The sequence below is a fragment of the Amblyomma maculatum genome, chromosome 11, assembly GCF_055883805.1.
Source record: "Amblyomma maculatum isolate TAMU_Amacu chromosome 11, ASM5588380v1, whole genome shotgun sequence".
NCBI classification, from domain to species: domain Eukaryota; kingdom Metazoa; phylum Arthropoda; class Arachnida; order Ixodida; family Ixodidae; genus Amblyomma; species Amblyomma maculatum.
In genome coordinates, this window is record NC_139354.1 from 31,760,538 (window position 1) to 31,783,498 (window position 22,961).

At 46.6% G+C, this 22,961-nt stretch overlaps 4 protein-coding genes across 4 annotated transcripts; 3 read left to right on the plus strand and 1 right to left on the minus strand.

The window, feature by feature from the left end:
- The first annotated feature begins 1,568 nt into the window (after nt 1–1,568).
- Nucleotides 1,569–6,140, plus strand: LOC146173388 (uncharacterized). The gene is made up of 5 exons (XM_084584984.1): nt 1,569–1,724; nt 2,626–3,018; nt 5,040–5,516; nt 5,797–5,934; nt 6,003–6,140. The coding sequence occupies exons 1-3, from the start codon at nt 1,569–1,571 to the stop codon at nt 5,403–5,405; spliced, it is 915 nt and encodes a 304-aa protein (XP_084441110.1). The 3' UTR covers nt 5,406–5,516; nt 5,797–5,934; nt 6,003–6,140.
- Nucleotides 6,085–8,124, plus strand: mRpL14 (mitochondrial ribosomal protein L14). Its single transcript, XM_084585187.1, has 2 exons — nt 6,085–6,153; nt 7,900–8,124. Exons 1-2 carry the CDS (start codon nt 6,085–6,087, stop codon nt 8,122–8,124), a joined length of 294 nt encoding a protein of 97 aa, XP_084441313.1.
- A 4,091-nt stretch (nt 8,125–12,215) lies between these two features.
- spn-A (RAD51 recombinase homolog spn-A) lies at nt 12,216–16,014 on the minus strand. The gene is made up of 5 exons (XM_084584278.1): nt 15,818–16,014; nt 15,307–15,460; nt 14,258–14,788; nt 13,513–13,710; nt 12,216–12,668 (listed from the first exon to the last, which is right to left on the minus strand). Exons 2-5 carry the CDS (start codon nt 15,385–15,387, stop codon nt 12,465–12,467), a joined length of 1,014 nt encoding a protein of 337 aa, XP_084440404.1. The 5' UTR covers nt 15,388–15,460; nt 15,818–16,014; the 3' UTR covers nt 12,216–12,464.
- A 215-nt stretch (nt 16,015–16,229) lies between these two features.
- On the plus strand, nt 16,230–22,643 carry Neurochondrin (neurochondrin). The gene is made up of 2 exons (XM_084584277.1): nt 16,230–17,238; nt 20,592–22,643. Exons 1-2 carry the CDS (start codon nt 16,414–16,416, stop codon nt 21,228–21,230), a joined length of 1,464 nt encoding a protein of 487 aa, XP_084440403.1. The 5' UTR covers nt 16,230–16,413; the 3' UTR covers nt 21,231–22,643.
- Nucleotides 22,644–22,961: the final 318 nt, after the last annotated feature.

Here is a 22,961-nt window from a genome sequence, read left to right on the forward strand (position 1 = left end):
GCTGGCGCATATGTGTCCTTGTGTCTAGGTACTGCAGCCGCATTATTCTGATTATATGAGAGGAGAATAAACAGATGAGAGGCGAGTTGCTAATCAGGATGCATAAGGGTATGGCAATTTATCATCGCGAAATTGCTCATAATTCCAAGGTTGCGTCGTTTTCAGAAGTGTTATCTCCTTGACCTTGGTGAAAACACGGAAACCGGATGTCGCCACCACTTCTGGTTCCGGCATTTCCACCAATCAGATCACTCGAGGTCAGGGAGGCAACGACACTTCTGAAAACGACGCAAACTCCAAATCGGACCCACGTGCTCCAAAGCCCATGCACCTAACGGGATCGTAAGCTTGAATTATTTAAATAATTAAGATGCTAATAATTAATATGAGAAACTGGAACTTACAGTACGAACAGATAACAGGTGGCCCGACAGGGTTCATCAAGTAGTTCCGGAAGTAGGAAAGTGATATGAAACTCGCGAGTTATCCGCAAATGAGGCGGGACTAACTGGGAAAATGGTGATGGATTTGGATATGCAGATTTAGATTTCGCTCTGTATCGTGTGGTCCTTACGAAAAAAAAAAAGCCTCCGTGAGTGTGCGATTCAGCTTTGCATGTGAGGCCCTATAGCCTTTCTAGCCTTCATAGAGATTTACCTCCATATATTCAGTCGACGTTTGGTTGTTTGCACCTCGTCAACCATATCACATGTCCCTTCGATATTGTTCGTATCAAATTTCCATCTAGCAGCCGCAGCGGTGAGAAACCAAGTGCTGGCTAAAGCTTACTCAAATGATATTCCACCCGGGTGTTGTGGCTGGAGCAACGGACAATTCAGAACTGCGTGTTCAGCAGTCTCTGTTTGATGGCACACCACACACATCACGTCTGTTCTGGCGTACGTCCTTCACCCGCTCCACCTCGCCCACCAAAGCCTTGTCCGTAGTACCCCCGCGCGCGCCTAATAAAAAAACGTGAACTCCCAACGGAGTTATCGTATTCCTGCTTGATCACAGTCTTCCCGGTGCAATACTTATGAGGAGGGCCGACTTCCTCTTCGTGGTCGTCCTCCAGCGCTGCGTCTCGACCGCCGACACCCGCTCCTTCGGTTGACTCGGCTCAAGCTTGTTCCTTCAGGTCGCACAAAGCCGGCAGGGTAACCTCAAACTTGATCGTAATCCTGATCGTAACAGTACAAATAGTCAAACTCATGAAGTAATCTTATCATCATCATTATTATTATAATGATATGGAAGCAACCGTTAAAACAACAAAGAGGTCCCGGAGGTCCCGATACAGTCACTGACTCTGGGACCTCCTTCTGTATGTATAAGCTGGAATGTACTAAACGGATATAATAAAATGGAATTGAGACGACTGACGTTATAGAGATAAATATCCGTGAAGACTAATAGTTCGTATGGACACCCGCGTAATTCGGCTAGGTCATCTGCGGAAGCATTTTTTTCGTAAAGACCACACGTTACAAAGGGGAAGCCGCATATCCAAATCCATACATACGTCTTTCTGTCCGGCGACGACGAAGAAGAAGGTGAGGGCATGCGGCATGCGGCATGCCTCCTGGCTGGCCGCAGCAACAGCAGCAGCCGCCGTGTGGCTTGCCGCAGCGCTGCCCAACGAGGAGGACGAGAGGGCCCTGCTGCCGGGTGTCCCGTGCGACGAGTGGGACGCGGCCAGCGGCACCTGCTACTTCCGCCGACAGGTAATATGGTCCCGGTAATGGAGAGAGTATACATCGCCCAGTGGACTCGCAGTTCCCACACTCCCCTTTGGGGATGCCACGAGAGCATGAATAGGCGCGCCATAGCAGGCTAGATATATTCCTAGTATTTGTGCATAAATAAAATAATTCAGCAATATATTACTGTTAACTAAAATGGAGACTATATAGCAATATTCGGTGTAGAGGAGAGCATAAATAAAAAATTCAGCGGTAATACTGTAGAACTGCCGTGTAGACTATATAGCCACAATCAGTGTTGAGAACTTTGAGAATTTTGAGAATTACATACTGTGCGTTGTACGACATCGTGTTCCCAGTGCCCATGTACAGGCGCATTGTACAGTGGAGGTCCGGGCGCATATATCCTAAAAAGGGTTTAAAAGAATGCAGGTCCCGCCAGGAGCAAAAACCTTCTTTTTTAAATCGTACACCGGAACCTTGCCGGTAAAAAAATAGAGCCACCGCAGTGGGACAATACTGCAACTATAGAAATTCTCACTACCTCTAGGGCTGCGGAGAGAGCATGTTTCTAGTTTTATATACGAGCAGGCGTTGGCAAGTGACATGGATATAGAGACGTAGTTTTTGAAGGCTCTGGATGAATTTCGATGTGCTTGGGCGAACATTTCTGCAAGCGAGTTGGCCCGAGTTTTAACGCTGGAAAACGAGGACACGGCATTCTATAACATATGCACTGCACAGCACAGTGCACGGGAACCTTGGGCTCCACTTCCATTGCAACGAGGCCACCGAAAGCGGGATCGAACCCACGTCCTCACGCACTATAGTGTCGAATACTGTGCCGCCTTCCGATGTCCACCGTCACATACAAGTGTCAGAAGGTATTTCTTGCAAGTGGCCCCTCTCAACGTCACTGCAGGTAGGCGACACGGTGACCCTCTGGCTTCGGAGTGCTGGCACCGGCGTCGGACGAGTATCGTGGCGGCGTCGCTACCGCGCGCTCGACGCCTCTCGGGGCGACGCCGTGGTCGAGTTGCGTCCCGAGACAGCGCCCTGGAACGTGGCCATGGGGGCAGGGGAGCTGCGCATCTCGCCAATCACGGACTCGGACCTGGAGCCCAACAGCTGGGAGGCGGTGGCCGGTCCTCTGGGCAACCTCAGCTTCCGCCTGGAGCTACTGCCCGTCGACCTAGGCCCCGTATTCCGCGGAGACCAGCTCACTGTCAACCTGGAGCACTTTCTCACGCTGCCGCTAGAGTCGTTGCACTTCCGATGGGACTGGGACTACCAGCCGCTGGCCACCAACATGCGGGTACATGATTCACCATTTTGTTTGCAGACGCTGATAGCTTCCGCTGCCACTCTTTAGAGAAACATATGTTTCTCTATGGACACTCTTTCTCATAGACTACCGGCACGTGCTCACAGCAGCCCACGGCAGCAGCCAGCGGGCTATACAGTAACATCTTTGTGCAAGATATATGTTTTTTTTTTTAAATAAGTGAGAGTAACATTTACACCTGGTAAACCTCATAGAGGCGTTCATAACCAGCGGAGAAAAGTGTTCTTTCCACCGGTTACCCCTGCATCATATAGAAAAGTGAGTACACATTGTAGTGAAGAACTCAAGACTTCACCTTATCTAGCTGTATGACATGTGCGTTTCGTTTGTTTCGTTCAAAGTCGAACCAAACACACAACCCAGGACTATATATATCACATGTCTGGTCTGGTCTGTGGGGTTTAACGTCCCAAAGCGACTCAGGCTATGAGAGACGCCGTAGTGGAGGGCTCCGGAAATTTCGACCACCTGAGGTTCTTTAACGTGCACTGACATCGCACAGCACACGGGCGTCTTGCTTTTCTCCTCGATCGAAAAGCGGCCGCCGAGACCGGGATTTGATTCCGCAACCTTGAGCACATTATTCGAGCGCCGTAACCACTGCGCCACCCCGGCGGGGTGCTATTAACCATTCATGCATTGAAATACGCAGATAATTATAAACGGCGCATAGGCCCAGGGCGTTTCAAAATATTCAATACTAATGTTTCTTTCAACGGCCATGGAAGATATACACCTGATCATGCTGTTCAGGTGGGGCTTATCGCAAGGCGCCCATAATTTTCGCGGTAGATTGCCAAAAAAAAAAAAAAATAAATAAAAAAGAGGGATTTAAATGAATAACTTTTTGTATTTTATTTTGAGCACTACACAATATTGCGAAATTGAAGGCGTTCAATACTAAAAGTGAGTCCAGCTTATTTTGTTCAGGTGGGGCTTATCGCAAGGCGCCCATCATTTTCACAATAGATTGAAAAAAAAAAAAAGAGGGATCTAAATGAACATTTGATAGTTTGATAGTATTTGATAGTTTATTTCGAGCACTACACAATATTGCGAAATTGAGGGCTTTCAATGCTAAAAGTGAGTCCAGATTATAAAACATCCCAATTGGTATACGTTCGAAATATCCAACATAAAAAATATGCTTTTGGTTGCACGCTAAGCTGACTTCGTCGCCGTTCACACTAATAAATGGCATATCGTCACGGGAATCACATAAACGTTACATGACAGTTAATTAAAATAGGCAAATTTCACGAGTACGTTCAAGTGGCTCCATTTTAAAAATGTGCGCTCTATCAACTTTGCAAAGCGAAAGAAAGCAGAGTTCATTAATGTCAATTAAGTAATCATCTCTCTGTTGCCACAAAATAATAATCTCTGTGGCATACAATCAAGCTGCACAGACTGCATCGAGTTATCTTTCACGGTTTTCAAACGACAAAATATGGTTACAAAAAAACAAAAACAAAAAAAAAACAACCTATTGCGGACTGCCCAACAGTACATCCAAACAAAACAAAAAACACATTTAGCAAACGCTGGTTATTTGTTATTATCTGTCATTCGAGTGCGCGTGACATTGCTAGAGTTACAGTACTGCCGGACAGCTGCGCGGCAAATACGGTACGTAATGCGTTGCCAGGCTTGCCGAGCCACATTTGCCGTCGTTAGCGCGTTTACCGTACCAGTTACCGCAAAGTGGTGCTAGCTAGATGGCGTTGGCTGAGCACCCTATAATGATGTCTCTAATACGGAACCAATCAGTGTGGCTAGTTGCAATGGCGTCAAGCCTGACGCACCTTGATACTGTCGACCAATCAGTGTGGCGCTGTGTCACGCCAACAGCGCTAACGCCACTGAGCCGGGAAACATATGACCTTGACAGCTGTCGCTGCAAAAGAAGGACGCACGTCTACAAATCGCTCACAGCTGGCGCTACCTCGGCATGTCCCGTAGTCTCGGTTCACCCCATGTTCACCCGACAGGTGAGCCGCTCCGGACGGTCCTTGCGCATCACGGGCCTGCGTCGAAGTCAAGGCGGCCTGCTCGCTTGCTCAGTGTACTCGTCGACGGGCCTGTTGGTGGCGCGCCGCCGTTTCAGGCTCAGGGAGCCCATCGAGGAACCCCTGCCCGAACTGCAGAGTCCCTTCCAGCTTCAAAGCCGCGTGAAGCGTCACGCCGGCCGTCCGCCAGACAGCAGCGACAGTCGCTTACTGGCACCGTGTTCGCGACACACACAGTGCGGACTTCACGCGTCGTGCCGGTCGCGCTTTTGCGTCTGCGGAACTGGCTATGTGGGCAACGGACTGTTCTGCTGGGAGGCAGCCGCCGCGCCGTCGGATGGCATCTAGCGACCTCATCGAAGAGTCGCGTCAGCCGTGTCGCCATCGACGTCGCCGAGAAGTTCGGTTTCCATTCGATCCAAGCCAATCCGAATCTGAATCCGAAAGCACTCGCGCATGGTGAGTAACGTGCATAGCGAGCACGGAACTGTGCCTTCCACGATCATATTTGAACGAATTTTTGAATGAAAACTTTAAGCTTTTGTCTCCGCGAGGACGTAAAATCGCTAATAGCCACGCAGGCCACCTATCAGACGTACGCGTAGCAATCTCGGGAACTAACTGGTTGGTAGTATGCGCCACTGTGGTTTGCTCAGCGAGATGCCCCCGGAGACGAAATTGTGTCGGGCAGTTTTCTGTGATTGTAACGTGTCTGATTCTTATTGTTTCCTGATCGCAGTGACCTCAATTACTACGGGTGCTGCGGCATTTAGCCCAGGTTTTCACGCTGTAGCCGTCGCACTACCTTCTCGGTGATGTTGGGATCTGCTGCTATGCTGCGCCCGCATGTCGGGTACTGCGCACAGCGCGCCTTCAGGTGAGATTCAAAGGTCAGGGTCCCTTTGCCGCACGACAGCATAGCTTTAACCATGTGTGCTTCTGCAGCACAACTCCGGTAGCGCTGCACCTGATTCTACGGTCGCGCCTCCGAGTTGTGGATAACAGCGCGTTAGGTCGCCAGGCCATGATGGACGGAAAGCCTCCCAAGATCATCCACGTCTACAATAAGAAGAGGATCGCTTCCATCGGCGACAAGGTGAATCCAGGGTTGTGACCTCTGTCTTCTAGGTATTACATCTATAGTGACTCGGTTGCTTTCACCTGTTGAGATTCCAGCCGCGACGGCAGCATTTTTAATGAACACGAACCACTAAAACGCCTGCGTAGTAAAATTTGTCTACAGGTGCACCAAATGCAGCACGCGATAGGTGGCCAAACTGCGATTAAAAAAAAAAAAAAAATAGCGTGCTCTATCAGTAAGCGCGCGGCAGAGAATCAGGGTACGTCAGCACATCCAGCCGACTCATCTAGACCTGATTCTCTCATTATCGTCGGCAAGAGCGAAGCAGCGCTGCTGGCTTTCACTTTATAGCAGGTGTTCAAGCCAGCAAACAGCCATTGTTTCTAGTTGACATTTTCTCATTAAAGCTGCTCTCTGAATTTGCTTCAGTAGACAGTAAAGTCAAAGCCTTGAAATTAATATGTGGTTCTAAAATTGCATGGTGCTGCTTCAAAGCAACCTACTTGGTACTACATTTATCTGGTCCTAGTTTCCTAAACTACTGCCAAAAAGTTCTTACGTTCCATTGCTTTAGGACCTGCAAGTGCAAGGCATGGAAGAAAATTTAAAAGGTGTTTAACGTGGTGAAGCAAGAGAATAACACTACTTCTGCATTGAGGGAGTTACTATGCAAGTTTATTGTGTGTAGCACAATCCTCTAGAGCTCTTAAAGGGCCCTTGAAACGGTATTTTCTCAGTTATTCTAGTGGAAGAAATCCATAGATGTGGTCTTTTTGGGTATTAGAGTTAAATTTAAAAGCTTTGCTTGGAGCTAATAATGTACAAATAATTTTTAAAAAGTGCTCCTGGCGACCGCTCGCAACCGATTGGGGCGACAAGGGTGACACGATCTACCCGCACAAACCTCCCAAATGATGCAAGCCTCCCATGCGATGTCATTGGGGCTTGCTAGGTGTGCCCACTCATTGGACGTGCCCCAGTGACGCAGGCAGAACAAAGCATGGTGGGGCGACTTTCGCGGCTTTTCATTTTTTTTTCTTCTGCGACGGCTTGCGTTGAGTTGAGGGGAAAGATAGGGAGTGTCGTTTTCGATCGCCAATATTTCTCGTGTGACGCTAGCTTAAAAACTTTTAAATAACCCGCGTGCATTTTCTAGATTTAGTAAATAATTCGTGGGTCCTTTAACCTTTGCCAGCGTAGCACAGTACACAAGTGCCTTACATTTCATCGTCATTGAAACGTCCTCAGGCTCAGCCGTTGAGCACCCTGACCACTGAACCACTGCAGCAGTGCTAATGATCAATCACTGCCTTCATTAGACGGGCACCACTATCCATTCCTTCGCTTGTATTTCTGTCTAGTTTACACCACAGCATCTAACGCGTTCACTGCAGAAGCAATTCTTGAAATCTTAATTCCTACATGTTGTGGCCCACTGGCAGGCCACTGGCAAAACTGTCTCTTTAGTGCATGTAACATATGGCTATAGCAACCTTCCGTGTCCATTTCCCTGGGGTCTTTAAAACTTGCATCAGCTATCCCGTAACTTTATGAGTTGGTACTCATGGCCGTACAGATTGCATACAGAAGCATGATCTACCCATGACACAATGAACATGGTAACTGATGCCGCATTATGGAACAGTCTAATCACAAAATTAATCAGGGCCAACCAATAGGAGCACGGCTAATGGAATGGTTTGGGACTTGTTTTGTGATTAGACTGTTGCATAATTTGACCCCCTCCCTTCTACTGTGCAGGTGCTCGTAGCCATCCTGGGTCAAAAGAAGCAGGGCTTTGTGGTGGGCTGCAAGCATAAAACGCAGACGCCCTTGGTACCCCGCTACGACACTAACAATGTGGTCTTGCTGGACGACAATGGCAACCCACTGGGAACCCGCATCCTCAGCCCCCTTCCATCCATGCTGCGTAGCGACAAGCAGCGCTTCTCAAAGATCCTGGCCCTCAGCTCGCGATTCGTTTGAGGCGGCCATCCATCATGGCCGCCCTGCAAGTGTGGCTTTGCATCCTCGGCAGTCGTGTGCCATCCTGGTGCACAGACAGAGACTCGGAGTATCACAGCTGCCAGAGCCATTCATCGCTACTTGTCTGTTCCACCACCACCAGAAGTGCACTTGGCGAGTGTGAAAAACGTTCAAATTCCCTAAGGGAGCGTCAACACAACACTGGTAGCTAGCAGCAAGTGATAATAAAATGTTTGTTAGTTTTACGAGTACAGTTCCCGAACAGTTCTTCATTCCATGTGTATTAGTATCGGGAAACAAAGGTCTCCAGAACGTGTGAACGGCAACGAAGTGAATAGCTCTGTTATTAGCTGGCAGCTTGAGACCACACTTCTGGAGGTCGTTTTGGCGTATGTGTTGTGTAAGATGCAGCGGTAGTAGTGACAAGTGGCTCTTGTATTCTGCTCTCCCTTTTCACATTCTGCAGACTTTAGTCCCTGGTAATATGCCTTCATGGTCTGGAACCAGAGAGCCTGTGGCTCGCGCCAGCTCTGTTGTCATATCTCGACTGTGCAATGAGAACCGTAAACAAAATGATAATAGACGCATGGAACCACTGCTGCTAATGCGCGGTTCAGCCACTGGGAGTAAGACACATTGAAATGAGGCAAGTGACATGCATGCAGGTTAAATAAAGGCCTCAATCCCAAACACTGCTTAGATATAGCGTGGCAATGTATTTTTGCTTGGCTTTGCCTCCCACCACATGCTATATACCACTTTACCTCCAACAGTAGTCAGTGCACATGCCAGCTTTGTCACAAAGAAACCACACATTCTGTCAGTGATTGTCATTTTGCTTCAGACAGAATTTTATAAAAATTTAACCGCACTAAAGATGACATTTTCAGTTACTACTAACTTATCACCTTGTTTAGTTATCTTGTCAAAAGCAGGGCCTGCACAAACAAACAATCCTCGGAGTCGGATTTAGAAAAAAATATGCCACTGCTTAATTTTCAAGCTGGCAAATTAAATTAGTAAAGATTAAATTAATTTTCAAAATGGTGTCCCCAAGGTTAGTGGAACAAATAGCGCACGTGTGGTATGTGCATCACTGATCACTGCCTGCTACAGAAATGTGATCAGCACAACCGAGTTAAACGGAAAATAGTAAACACATTCAGGTAAAAGAGTACAATTTCTTGCTGAATACATTAACTTGAAGATCATGACCTCTATCCTAAGAGGAGTTTAGTGTTGGCATTTGGCTATAGGCATCGTTAGAAATTGCAAGATTTCTGCATTGGAAGCGCCTCTGCTTCGCTCCATTTTACTCCTGCAGGCGGCTGTTTTTAATTAGCACTATCCAGCCTCCACACCGGTCAAATTGCCCCAAAGATCACATTTTAGCACACAATGACAAGGCTGAGCTTAATGAAAGTGCAGGAGATGACCCGTGCTTTTGTTGGCAATTACTGCTTTCAGCCGTTTTTCACTCTCTCTGAATGCTTGCATACGAAGAACGAATGGCCACTGAACGGCATGTAGTACAATGCTATCTGGAAACGCAGAGTGGTTTCGTGTACCAATTAAAAACTCCCCCTTGACACAAAATTGCAAGCAAAATGCACGAAATTAAACTTACAGTCCCAGTATTCTATTCTCTCTAAGCTTTATTGTTCTGCCACTTTTTGCATCAATGTTATCCTTATTTAAGTTTTTAAGAGCTTTATAAATGTGCACTGCAAATTTAATCACAACCCATTATTCTGCTTAAATACTCCTTATGCATTCTTGATGTCGGTGAAAAAAAAATATATTGAAATCTGAGGACGAAAATGAAAGTTACTACACTTAGAAAATTCAGAAAGGAAAGATCAGACGAAACCGCGTTTCATAGACTATTTCACTCGCCTAACAACGAGGCTGGGCACGTGCAATCAAAACTATATTTTTCTACACATGCAGAGAAATGTTGCAAGCAATTATTGCCTCCCCAGAGGCGGCCACAGCTGCGCATCTTGACAGTCATTCTGTGTACATGCTGTAGACAAAGCAGGTGCGACAAACTCAACGACAGAAGCTCCCCTGTTGTTTCTTTACTGTCAAGATTGGAAAGCACACTACTTCCCCGCTCTTGTCCGGCCTTTCTCTTGGCATTTTGTGGCCGAGGTGTGTCAGCTGGCTTTTCTTTTCTGTTGCTGCCTTCTCGATGCAGTTTGAGCAGCACGCAAGACTCGTCTTTACGAAGTTTTGAAGTTAAATGTCATGCGTCGCCCCTGGCGTAGTTCTTGTTAGTTTTTTGCCACTTTCACGTCTTAGTTTTAGATTTTGTCCCTTACAAAACTCTTACAGTGCACACAAATACCGTACAAAGCAACAAAGTTAAAACTGGACACTCGACCACGAGTGTCCAATCAGAAAGGCAGCACCCAATCTGGCTGCTGAAAATCACTAGCTGAAAACGAGCATCTCTGGAGAAGATTAAAATAATTTTGCGATTTCAGCTGTTTTTAGAGTGCTAAGGTAAAATAGTGTCCCATGTTATGCATACAAAAAATTAAGACCCCGATGCTTTTGTTGGCAATTACTGCTTTCAGCAGTTTTTCACTCTCTCTGAATGCTTGCGTACGAAGAATGAATGGCCACTGAACGGCATGTAATATAATGCTATCTGGAAATGCAGAGTGGTTTTGTGTACCAATTAAGAACTTGCCCTTGACACAAAATTGCTAGCAAAATGTGCGAAATTGAACTTACAATCCCAGTATTCTATTCTCTTTAAGCTTTATAGTGCTGCCGCTTTTTGCATGAATGTTGTCCTTTTTTAAATTTTTAAGAGCTTTATAAATATGCACTGCAAATTTAATCACAGCCCATTATTCTGCTTAAAGATTCTCTTTAACAAAGCCTCTTTAGCGCATTCTGTTAGCTGTCAGAAATATCGCAGAGAATATACCACTGTCTCTGTTTTCAGCGCACGCTGACAACAGTATGATGCTTATTGGCAGGGGCACGGATCATGTCCTTCTTGGCACATAGCTATGGAAGCGAAATGAAAGGAGGAAAAAAATGATTTGTTTGGAAACCACCGACGGTGTGCCATGAACGAAACCTGGAGAAGGCACAGAAATTCGCTTATCATTTCGCGCCTCGTGTACGTGCATGGTTCAAGCCCAGCGCATGACTTTGCTTTAGCCAGTGTTCGACACAGGGAAACCCAAAACAGGAATTGACGTGGGAAGGAATTGTACTGCACAGTGTTTCACCTAAGACGGTGAGCAATTTGTGAAAATAGGAAATGAATCAGTACATAGAGTCCTTTTAAGACTGTTTAAGAAGCGCATTTTTCGCCATAACATTGACAGCGGTGCTGTGCACCCGGTTAAGTTATCTAACACTCTAGAAAAGTCTTACAGTTGTGCTCCCTATTTATCGAGCAGCATGTAGTCTACTTTAAAAAATGCCACTCCCATTGCCACTCCCATTGCCACTAATCGCAAAGCCAAGCCACAAAGAGTGCTAGCCAAGCCTATGAGTGTATATCACATAGCGGTGCAGATGTTGGGTGCTTTCGGAGCACCTGCCAGAAGCAGCGTGTGAGCAGAGAGCATGTGACAGGCATGCAACTGTGCGATATGTGTGGCCATAGGCATAGCTAGAATTTTTTCTGGGTACTCAGTTCCGCTTTTGCCCATAAGCAGCCCCAAAATTCCTTGCACTGCAGCGGCAACGAGAATGCATTTCCTAAAATCTAAAAACTGACATACTAGTTATAGTAGCTGTCTTTAAAAACTACTAATAGTTGTGGGTGAAACAGCCTGTATTAAACTGATGCAAGATCACTATAACGATTCCTCTCTGCAGAATATGTAGACACAATAGCCAGGCGCCATTACTTTTCAGCAGATCATCTCAGGCACTAACTTCACTGAATCGTGTTATAGGATGTATGATCCCAAGTTTCCACTTGTAAACCGGGGTTCAAATTGATCAGTAGCAAACATCTTCTGGAGCTACACTGTGGATCCACTGAACACAGCCTTGGTTACAATCCACGCCAGTCATTCAGCTGTAGCGCATCTCATTCAGAAAGAACAGCACAGCAGTTGAATTTCAATGACACTGTGTATTTGGATATTGCAAATATGTGAATAGAAGTGCATACACGAAGGAACGTGGTACATTTGAGTTGTTGAAAGTCCACACAGGTTTACATGCATTTAGTCACGCATGAAGGTCGTATGTTTCACCTGGAGACCACTGGTTTTCCAGCAAATTGCAGCGCCTCTTCATTCCATGCCACGAGATCCAATCACGGTGAATATGAACAGCATTTACTCGACTAGAGGAGGCTGTCACTCTTTCACATCGGAGATGCCCTGAGGGGTGATTGCGAACATGGCTTCGGCTTCGGGCAGGCATGGAGAGTCGTAGATCTTGCAGATGCGGGTTTCCCCGCGGCCTTTTCGCAGGTACAGCCTTGTGGTAGAGGCGTGCGCCATGATGTTCCCTCCAATGGGTTTCTTGGGGTCGGCAGAAAACATGGCCGCCCCATCCACCTGCGCAATGGGGTGCATAGCTATTGCTACTAGAACCCCCAACACTGCACTGCAGCCCTGCACACTCTAAATGGTGGTCCTCGCCAAATTACTGCTGAACCAAACAATGCTGTTTGATTCACGTGAGCAGTCAAAAATGTCAAATAGAATCTGAACTGAAAATTATGCATCAAGTGCTTCGAGACAATCCAGAAATTTTCTTCTTAGCAGCATATTTGTAAAGCAGTTGATACTAAGCCAAAATTACTTATGGCAGATTCAAAATTAATTAATGTTAACATTACTTAAATGATAAATATTAATTTTCAGGACCACTGTTGCTATTGTGAGCACAGTACTTCCTAGTACAGTTGGCCGAAGATAATTCAACATCGTAGGACACCGAAAATGTCTTTCTGCCAACGCGACTCAATTCAAACTTGTGACAGTGGTGACGTCAGGAGAAGTACAAACTCGAGTGCTGAAAAAAGTGGACGCTGTGTGGCCAGGCCTCGGAGGTCCGCATTCAATAACATGACTAATGTCAATGCGACTGATGTTACCGCAGGTTTGCGTGTGAAAAATGGCCACCTTAACCAGTGGGTGCATTTCATTTTTTTACCTTTTCTAAGCAACAAAACCTAACCAACAGGTCAGTACAAGCCAGCATGAATCAGTGAGAAAAAATGGCCACCTTCACTGATGGGTGCATTTAATTTTTTGGCCACTTCCAGGCAACGAAGCCCAACTAATTAGTCAATACAAGTCAACATGAATCAGTACATAGTCCTTTTAAGACTGTGATGGGAAAACAAATGAAAATGTTCTAGTGAGTTCAGCAGATCGTGATTTAGTGAGCACTCACCTGGGCCACAACCTGGTTGGTGATCACCACCGCAACGCCAAATTCGTCGGCTAACCGGAGTAGCATGCGTAGGAAGCGTGCCAGGTGCATCTGGCGGGCGCTCAGCTCCCCGCGACCGGAATAGTCGGTGCGGTAGAGCGCCGTGGCCGAGTCGACAATGAGCAGCGCATACCGGGTTTCCGCCATCATGGCCGAGGCCTGCATTCCCATCAGTAAGCATCATGTCCCATGAGCTAGACAAGACACTGGTGCTACATATTGAGGATTAATCGTGATATTGGCACTACTCTGCTGCCTTCAGTTCAACCTTTAACACAAATTGCACTTCAAAATGAATGCAAAGAACAGCAAATAGCTGTCCCCAAATATGATGCAGTCATTGGTTCATTCCACTTCAATTAGCAATGAGTGCAAGCTAAATGTCGGACTTTCAAGAGCTGCATTGTTCGCTATCTACAAAAGAAATAGGATGACACTATGGTCCACGCTATCGTCAGCTAGCTGTCCAAACAGGGGGCTCTAAGCATTACAATAAGCACAGCCAATATTTCAGACTTTTCAGAAATTGTTGACAATCATCAAGTTAGGGTGTAGCCCCCTGGAATGTGGACATGCTAAAGGCAACTGAAAAGGTCCCTCTTGAATGCCTTGGGGGTTTCAATCATCCAAAAATGTAAATAGCCCCTGTTGAACATTACGGATGTCACTAAAACGAACTCCTCCGTTTGTGGCACCGCCCACCAACCTGAATAAGCAACTGTGTCTGGTGGTCTGAATTGTAGGCCCTTGCGTACGCCACATTGTCCAACACATCCTGGCCCGACAGGCCGTACTTGTCTGCCACGGCCAGGAGCCGCTCAGGACGGAAGGTGCCCTCGGTGTCGATGTACAGGCACTTTCCCTCTCCACCACTGTGCTCAATGGGCAGCTGGCAAGTAACAGCTAACATGTGGCACAGCTGTGTCTTGCCAGTCCGGAACTCGCCGAACATCTCCGTGATGGAACCCGTCTCGATGCCCCCGCCGAGCAGCTTGTCGAGCTCTTTGGATCCCGTGGTAATCTGAACGATGTCCGAGCGCTTCTGGTGGATCTCTGTGGCCGTGGTGAATCCCAGTGGGACGAGCTTGGCCGCCTCGGCTAGCAGCTTGTCAGCCTTGGCTTCGCTGATGCCCTTGATGGCCAGCAGTTGCTTCTTGGGGGCATATGCTACTGCCTCAACTGTGTGGAACCCAGCCTCTTCCAGCTTGCGGATGTCTGCCGCTCCGATGCCATTGCCCTGCAGATGGCAGCACAGGATCATATCCCATAGTGTCCTACGCTACTGTTACATAACTTGGAAGCATTCATAACCAACATCTGTTGCTTTCTTAACCAAAAGTGAACCAACTTTCCAGGCACAGAATGGGAAGCTATGTGCTCGTATAAACCCTGAATATTTAAATTTTTCATGCATCACCACACCTAATACACCATGAATGCAAACAAGCTCTCAAATGCTGCTCTAACGTAATGATAAGCCTTGCCATGAGGCCAGAATGAAATGAAGTTTGTAGGATACCTTAAACTGGAAATTACTGCTTCGCAACACGACAGGCATATAAATTAGAATGAAGTATTTTTTAAATTGGAGTAAAGAAATGAAACTGGAAGTAACACTGGGCACAAACTGTTCAATAACATGCAACCTAAACAACCTCTCTGGACAAAACTGTAAGCAAAGCGATTTCGTAAGACCTTGGTAAGCTCCCAGCTGAGGATGTGCAATGGGCAGGAAAACGCAGCCATTGGCCATACCTCTAACTTTTGGATTTTCACCGGTCCGAAGCTTTCGGCATCCTCGAACTCAACAGCGTCTCTCTCTTCGACGTCCGTCATGCTCACGCAACGCTTTGTGCCTCAATTGCACGACCCACGGGACGTGCACGCCAGTGAAATCGAGCACTGGTTGCTGAAAAATGAACAAAGTAAATCTTGCATGATGTGTTCCATTCACTTTCCTAGTTTTTACTGCTGCTGGAGACAGTCAGAGGCTTGGTGCGTTCAAAGGCTCGCTTCTGGCACTTTTAATTAGTACGTCCCGATCAGTCGAAAATACCGAAGTTTGACAAGCAGAAGTGATCTGCATTAAACCATTGCGGGCTAACTTGAGTAGGATGAAATATTTAATGCACAACGTCTGTCACAAAAATTACTTCTGCGAACAGAAGTGCTTGAAATGTGCCGTCTGGTATCAGCTGCAGACTCTGAGCAGTTTTGTTGCGACAGCTGATAGCGAACTGTTGAACATTTTCTAGCAATAAGTTACCTTAGTTTCAGTGTCCGCTTCCGTTCAACAAATACTCAAGAAAACACCAACGCCGTACTTGAAAACGCACTGCACATTGCCGTCAGCATAGACAAGTCAGGACGTGAAGGACTCTGGCGCGAAGATCCCGCCATTCAGGCTAGCGCGAAAGTCGACATTGCATTAGTGTGACTAGTGTGCGGAGCAAATGGCGTAAGTGGAAAACCGTCGCCGCTGACGCTTCGCGCGCCCCTGCATAATTTTGATGACTAATATACCGCTGGTGCAAAACAAATACATATCTACATTATCAAATATATATTCATCACTATTATTATATGAATCATAGCAATGTTTCTTTTGGCTAAAGGAAAACAAAATCGCTTTAAGCGAGCCAATGGTCAGCCGACTCGCAACCGAAACAAGGCCGACACTAGCCAAAATATGTTGGAAAGCACGTTGTGGTGTTGTGACGGGTTGCTTGCTAGCTTTTTGGATCGCGAACAGCCAGTTATGCTTTTATTTACTTCGGACTGCTACAGTAGTTTGGTTTAGACATCACGCATTGCGGGCTAATCGTCTACTGCGTCTGTAACAGTAGTGACAAATCGGTCGAAATGAGCTCTGTGGAGCGAGACGCGATTCGCCGGGGTCGCTTGCTGAAAAGCACCTGCAAGGCTTTGCGCAAATCAACTTCGGACGTCGAGAAGCTGGCGGCACTGCTCGTCCTGACCAAAGCAGTGGATGCCGCATCTCTGCAAACCGATGACAAGCGGAAGCTGCTGGACGCCATCAGTGTACCATTTGTTGTGAGGCTGCTGCGGGCGGAGGAGGACTCGTTCCGTGCCCTGGGCGCAGACATCGTGTGTGCGTTCGCCGTCGATGCCAACCTGTGTGAGCCGCTGCGACCTGCTCTGGAAGCACTAGTGGCCGTCCTGGACCACCTGGGAACCGCGACGGGCGTCGACTGCGCGTCGCGGCTCGCCGTGCACGAACCGGGACGCCGGGTGCTGGTCGAGAGCGGGTTGCTGTTGGCGCTGGTGGAACAGATTACACCCGAGCTCGGCGTTCTACTCACGACCCTCGCCACAAACTTGCCGGACGACAATGGACCAGCGCTGATATTGGCCCTACGTGCCTGCGCGGCACGGGCGGCGGCGGGCAAGCTAAATGCGGATGCCAAGCGCGGTCTGTTCGCGCTCCTGGCGTCGATGGCCGAGCATCGTAGACTGGGATCGTTGGACGCCGCAGCGACGGCTCTGGCTGCTGTCGAGCTGGAGATGCAGCTTTTCGGGGCCCAGGGAGGCACGCCGCCGGACGCCGCACTGGTGGCCCACAGCTGCACACTGCTGGAGGTGGCCGCAGATGAAGCCGTTGCCGGTGGCAAGCTTCCAGCCTCGGTCGCCCGGGTGCCAGGCGTGCTGATCGCTTTCCTGGACGAGGTATACCGACCTTAGAGACATACTTGGAAAATAGCGCATGGAGACGCGGACACGGAGAATAAAAACACAGGCGTTGACTATCAACAGAACATCTAATCAGCGAAAAGTCTACTAAAGTGTATATGAGAACACGTGGTTAAAATTCAGAGTTGCTAAATCTTATTAAAGTAGGAAACTTTATTGGCAGACAACACAATTATGCCTTTGTCTCATTGTACCATTTTCCAAATATGAATTTTTATCAATCAACGTGCCGAGCTTGCAGCCTTCTTCATTCACCTCTAAAAAATGTGCTGAAAATTATTGAGGAAATAGGTCCTGTTACAAGCTGGATACAAAAAAAAAATATGGCCAGCTTTTATCTGCAGCAGAAGGAAGCAAAGTGTTTGAAGTTGTCAGAACATTATAGAAACTATGTAATGAACATGTCTTGCTACATTCAAGATGCCTGCTCGAGACAGGAGAAAACAAACCGTTCATAAATTCACTTTTTTTTTCTATGACCATCATTGTGTTCCTCATTTTTCCCTAGTCATGTGCGAAGGAGTTCAATATTTTCAGGCATTATAACTAGCCAGGTGTGATAAAGTGGACTGTCGAGGTTCTGTAGACTGTAGACAACTTCAAAGAAGTCAGGTGAAAAGGTGACCATGACACGTGTAAAGGTCAAGCCAGCAACCATTCTTAGTTTTGAAATCAAAATCGTTAGAGACCCCATTAGGAAGAAAACCTGACATCCCTCAAAACGTGATGTTATAAAACCACCTGCCACAATCTATAGAATCAGTTAAATTTAATTTAAATAGAATTAAATATAAACCAGCTAGTATACCTTCCACGGCTGGCAGATTGCAAATTGGAGAAGAGATCCCTTTACCTTACTGCTTTTAATACCCGTTACACGAACACTTTCGATCCTCATTGAACTCGATCTGCATTCAACTCGGTGCAGATCGAGGTTGTCACACGGCAACTTTCAAGTGCAATCGAGCTCGAGCCTGCTTGACTTCAAGCTGCTTCCTCGATCGCTCTTGAGCTTTCAAGCACACTCGAAAGCGGTCGCTGACACCCTCGTCATCAGCGAGCTCTAAAATTTGAAAACACGTGAATGCAACTGAACCGCAAATAATAACATATAAATGTAATGAAAAGGCATTATAGAACATTTTAAAACATCGTTAGAACATTCGTAGAATATTAAGCTTGTTTATATTGAGCTAATTTTATAATCTCGACACCACGGTCCACTGCTTGCAAAGATGGCGTCCTCTTTGACGGGACCATGGACTGAATTATAGTAACCATAGTTGGCCCGGGAACTGTGGAGCAAAAGAGAAACTGCAGCACTCATCGACTACTGGGAAGATAGATTAGGTGGCCTGAGGCACCAAAAACGAAATGCTGCTGTGTATGCTGAAATCGTGCTATCATTATCTCAATCTCGTGTTTCTTTTTGAGACTCATTGCGACTGACAGCAAACGACAGACCACCGTGCTTTGGCTGTCGGCAGAACATTTGGCATCACCTAATTCACACGAAGGAAATTTCTCAATGCTAATTGAAAACGCCCGTGTAGCACTGGATGCTTCAATCCTTCTTGAAAGCCTCAATGCAGATCGAGTTCAATGAAGATCGGAATTTTCTGTGTCACAGAGGTATAAGATAAAGGTCATTAGAGTTAAATTACCTTTGATACAAAGTGCATTTTAGATACAATACAGCTTCAATATGTTGTAGGGGTGGCCATAACGAAGTGTGCCGAGACTCGATTGTGTGTGACTATGACCAGACTGTGAGTGAAGCTTGTTCAACGAGCACACATATATATAGATTGGGACACATGGCACGAACAGCCAATAAACAAGTGCACAGGATTCTCACACAAGTACATGGCCAATGCATAAAAACGAAGCAGAAACCGAAGTCCACAATATAATATAACGTAGGATAACAGCTTGACGGGCGACTTGATGCATAGTACCCAGAACTGCGGCGAAACATAGACAGAAACACAACACAGGCGCACATAACATAACGTTTTCACATTAGCAACCCATATAAGGTGTCTTAGGTGTCCTCACTAAGTTCTTCCCTGTCTATTATAGACTCATCAACAACTTGAGTTCTAATTTCCCATTTCACCACGTATTCCCACATCTTCTCTTCTGTGCGTCTTGCAAGTGATAGTTTTAGAAAAAGAATGCAAGCATAAGCTTTTCCAAGGCCTTTCACATAAATTCTAGTGAAGTGCATCTGTGACCTGTCGTGTAGTTTTGTAGTGAGAGCACATTTGATATCTTGTCCCATATCATCAAGATCCCCTGTAAAGAGTACAGTTTTTTTTTTCTACTGGAGTAATGCACATCAGTACTTGGGGTAATTTGTCTGCTAGATGCAAGGAAAAGGATCAACACTTCTTTGAAATGCTTGCAAGGTGTGTATTGTTGCGTGCATGGCTTCCTTAGAGACAATCGGGAATACATGTTCCCTTGCTTTTAGGAATTCTGCAAATTATGCAGTAGTGTGCTCCTCCTGGGCTAATTATTTGCTATACACAATTTAAAAGCAGACACAAAGTTTTCAAGTCGTCTTTGTTTAAAGCCGCCTGGGTCAATAGGCCGTTGTTGGTGCCGCCAAGCTTGGCGTTGATCTTCTGACACAGGTTGGTGATGAGCGCAGCATTGCACTTCTTGATAACGTTGTTGTCCATCACGCACTGGGTGCGCAACCCAATCTCGGTCTCGGCCACCTGCTTGATCTCGGCATAGTTGGAGTTCTTAGTGAACACGATGATGACTGTACAACATAGAAGACACACGATTGCAACTCTGGCTGCCCCTAGTGTACTTCAGATAAATCATTACAACACTGCTCTGATGCTTAGAAGAGGGTGTACTAGACCATCATAAGTCACACATTATCATAGAACAGTGGTGCATTCAGTGCCGTATCATCTGCTGCAAACTATAGAACTTACACGAGTTGTGCGTGCTAGTAACAGACAGGGGAGCTGTGAATACATCATCGTTTTCTTAATGCATGTAGGCTGTGTTGATTTTGTGCACCATTTTCGAATGGCAATCATAGAAACATGAACCAATTACTTGAAAACCTTGTGACATTATTTTCTTGGTGCTCCTTAGAACCAAAGCAAAGACTAAATAAACTATTATTTAGTTCACTGTTTATTGACAAAGCAAAGAAGACTATGTAACACTGGCTCCAAGTCAGCAGCTACTGATTGGAGGAGCCCTAAGCAAAAAGCAAGCAATTCCGAAGTTTTTGTGTGTGTGATTCCTTCATGCTTGACTGCTTCGGTCCCTTTGATGAAATTTTCTTACTCTCTTCGCAGGCATTTCAGTCTCCACGTGAAGGCAATGGCGAAGTCATAATGCTAGCGCTATGCCGCCTGTTGTGTCGTTGGTTGGCAGACGATTCAACGTCCCTGCGGCCAGAAGTTGCCAAAATCCTGGGCCCTCTCCTTGAGCTTGCAGCCTCTGAGGAAGCCATCTTGCCTCTGGTGATTCCGGCACTCTGCCACCTCACCGCGGACGACACTCTGCGGCCTATCGTCCTAAAGTCGCCTATTTTGGACAAGCTTCACCTGTACCTGACCCAATCGACTGCGTCATCTCAGCAGCTGGAAACCTGCTTCGGCATCTTCCTCAACCTAGCTGTACTCAGTGCCGAGACTTTGGACCCGTTTCCCCACCTGTTGGAACTGTGTGTTCAGAAAGCAACGCTCGAGGTCGACTGCCCCACACTCTTGAAAGCAAATGCATCACTTCTAGGACTGTTTCTTCTCAGGTCGAGATTGCATCGTTCACAAGTTGTAAGCAACACTCCACACCTGCAGACTTTTGTCAAAAGTTGTGTGTCGCTGTTTGGATCGTCGCCAGCTTTGTCTGAGGCAGATGTGGAGGAATGGAATGAGCTGAGCTCTCTTGGCAGGCAGGTGCTTGCTGATATATTGCCCGTCTTTGAGCTTTAAGCTACTAGCAAAATATGAGGGCTTGGTCCAGCTATTTTCTCAGCGCAGAGATTCGTAAAAAAAATGTGTGCTTTTTTTTTTACTTGTGCTCTGTCTCATCTCGGTCTCAGAATTGTACATGTGCATAGCTCGACACATATGGTGTATGTGGATCCCGCATCATTGGTGAGGGATGTGAGGGAATCACAGTGGGCACCGGCATAGGGCAAAAAAGGATTATTGGCGGTGATAACTGGATAATGAATAGCACTGAACCGGGCTGGTTACATAGGCATGCGCACACAGGGGGGGGGGGGGGGGGGACTGCTTCCCTTAATCATCTCAGGGGGATGCAAAGTCAGCCCATACTTTAATACCCCTGTCACACAAACACTTTCGATTCTCATTGAACTCGATCTGCATTCAACTCAATGCGGATCGAGGTTGCAACTTTCAAGTGCAATCGAGCCCGAGCCTGCTTGACTCGAAGCCGCTTCCTCACTTTCGAGTTTTCAAGCACGTTCTAGAGCGTGGATGTTGCCACCTTCGACGTCACCTAACGCATACAAAGGAGACTTATTAATGGTCATTCAAAACGCCCGTGTAGCACCAGATGCTTCAATCCTTCTTGACAACCTCAATGTAGATCGAGTTCAATGTGGATCGAAAGTATTCGTGTGACAGAGGTATAACTCTGTCAAACCTGTGCCAACATTTTTAAAGGTGCAGGGTTATGGCCATGCAGGTTTTTTGAAGATACTGGCTGCCAAGGATCGACCCGTAATGTTGCTTTGCCCAACCGCTTACTTGCCACCTTTACTCCTGGAAAGCCGAGGCGGGGGGGTCTCACGGAACTGTTATGAGAAGTGCATCATTGCGTCATTTTCATTCAATTTTGCATCCATGGTGAAACTTTTTATGTTTTTTAAGCGCATAGCATTTTGCATTGGAAGGGAAAAAAGCAAGCTCACTGAAAAACACGCACGGAAAGAGAAAAGCGACAGGACAAGTGCTAACTCTTATGAGAGTTAGCGCATTGTCCTGTCGTTTTCTTTTTTCCCTGCACATTTATCAGTGACCTTTTTTTCCCCTTCCAAATCTGTATGTATACCGTCCAGCCCAAATACAAGTTTTGTCAATAAAGTGGTGCAATTCCATCGCATCTGAATAAATCTCTTATGTAGCCATTCTTCGCCTTTTGCACGGCGTTTTGGCTCTAGGAAATTGGCGGGGGGCGCTGTAGGGAAACTTGGCTCCCCCTAGTGCAGGAACCTGCATACGCCTGCAAACATGGAACGAATGGGGAAGATGTGATGGACTGTGCTATGTGGTTGTACGCAATGGTGAAAGCATGGTGTCATGCTTTTTCTTAATTTGTGTGCTTTGCGTTATTCATGTAAGGCAGTCATGTTCACAGGACAAATAAAGACGACCCCCCCCCCCCCCCCCCCCCCTTCCCCCCTCCTTTTTTTGTTTTGAGGGAATGTAATTGCGCAAAATTCGCGCTGACCTTTCGAAAAGTGTGCCAAGTTTGTGGTGGAGTTTCTCACGGACGACTGGAGTTCATAATCGTAGCTTGGAATTTCATATTTGGGCAGCCCGCGAGACGCATGTTCTTGGCGTATTAGCGTGTTCCCCCTTTTTTTTTTCTTTTTTTTTTTTTTTTATAATCTAGCCCTGAAAGGTACAATTTTGCCTCCAAACGGAATATGGGCTTGCGCCGAGGCTAGCTGCTCGCGTCCTACTAGGGTT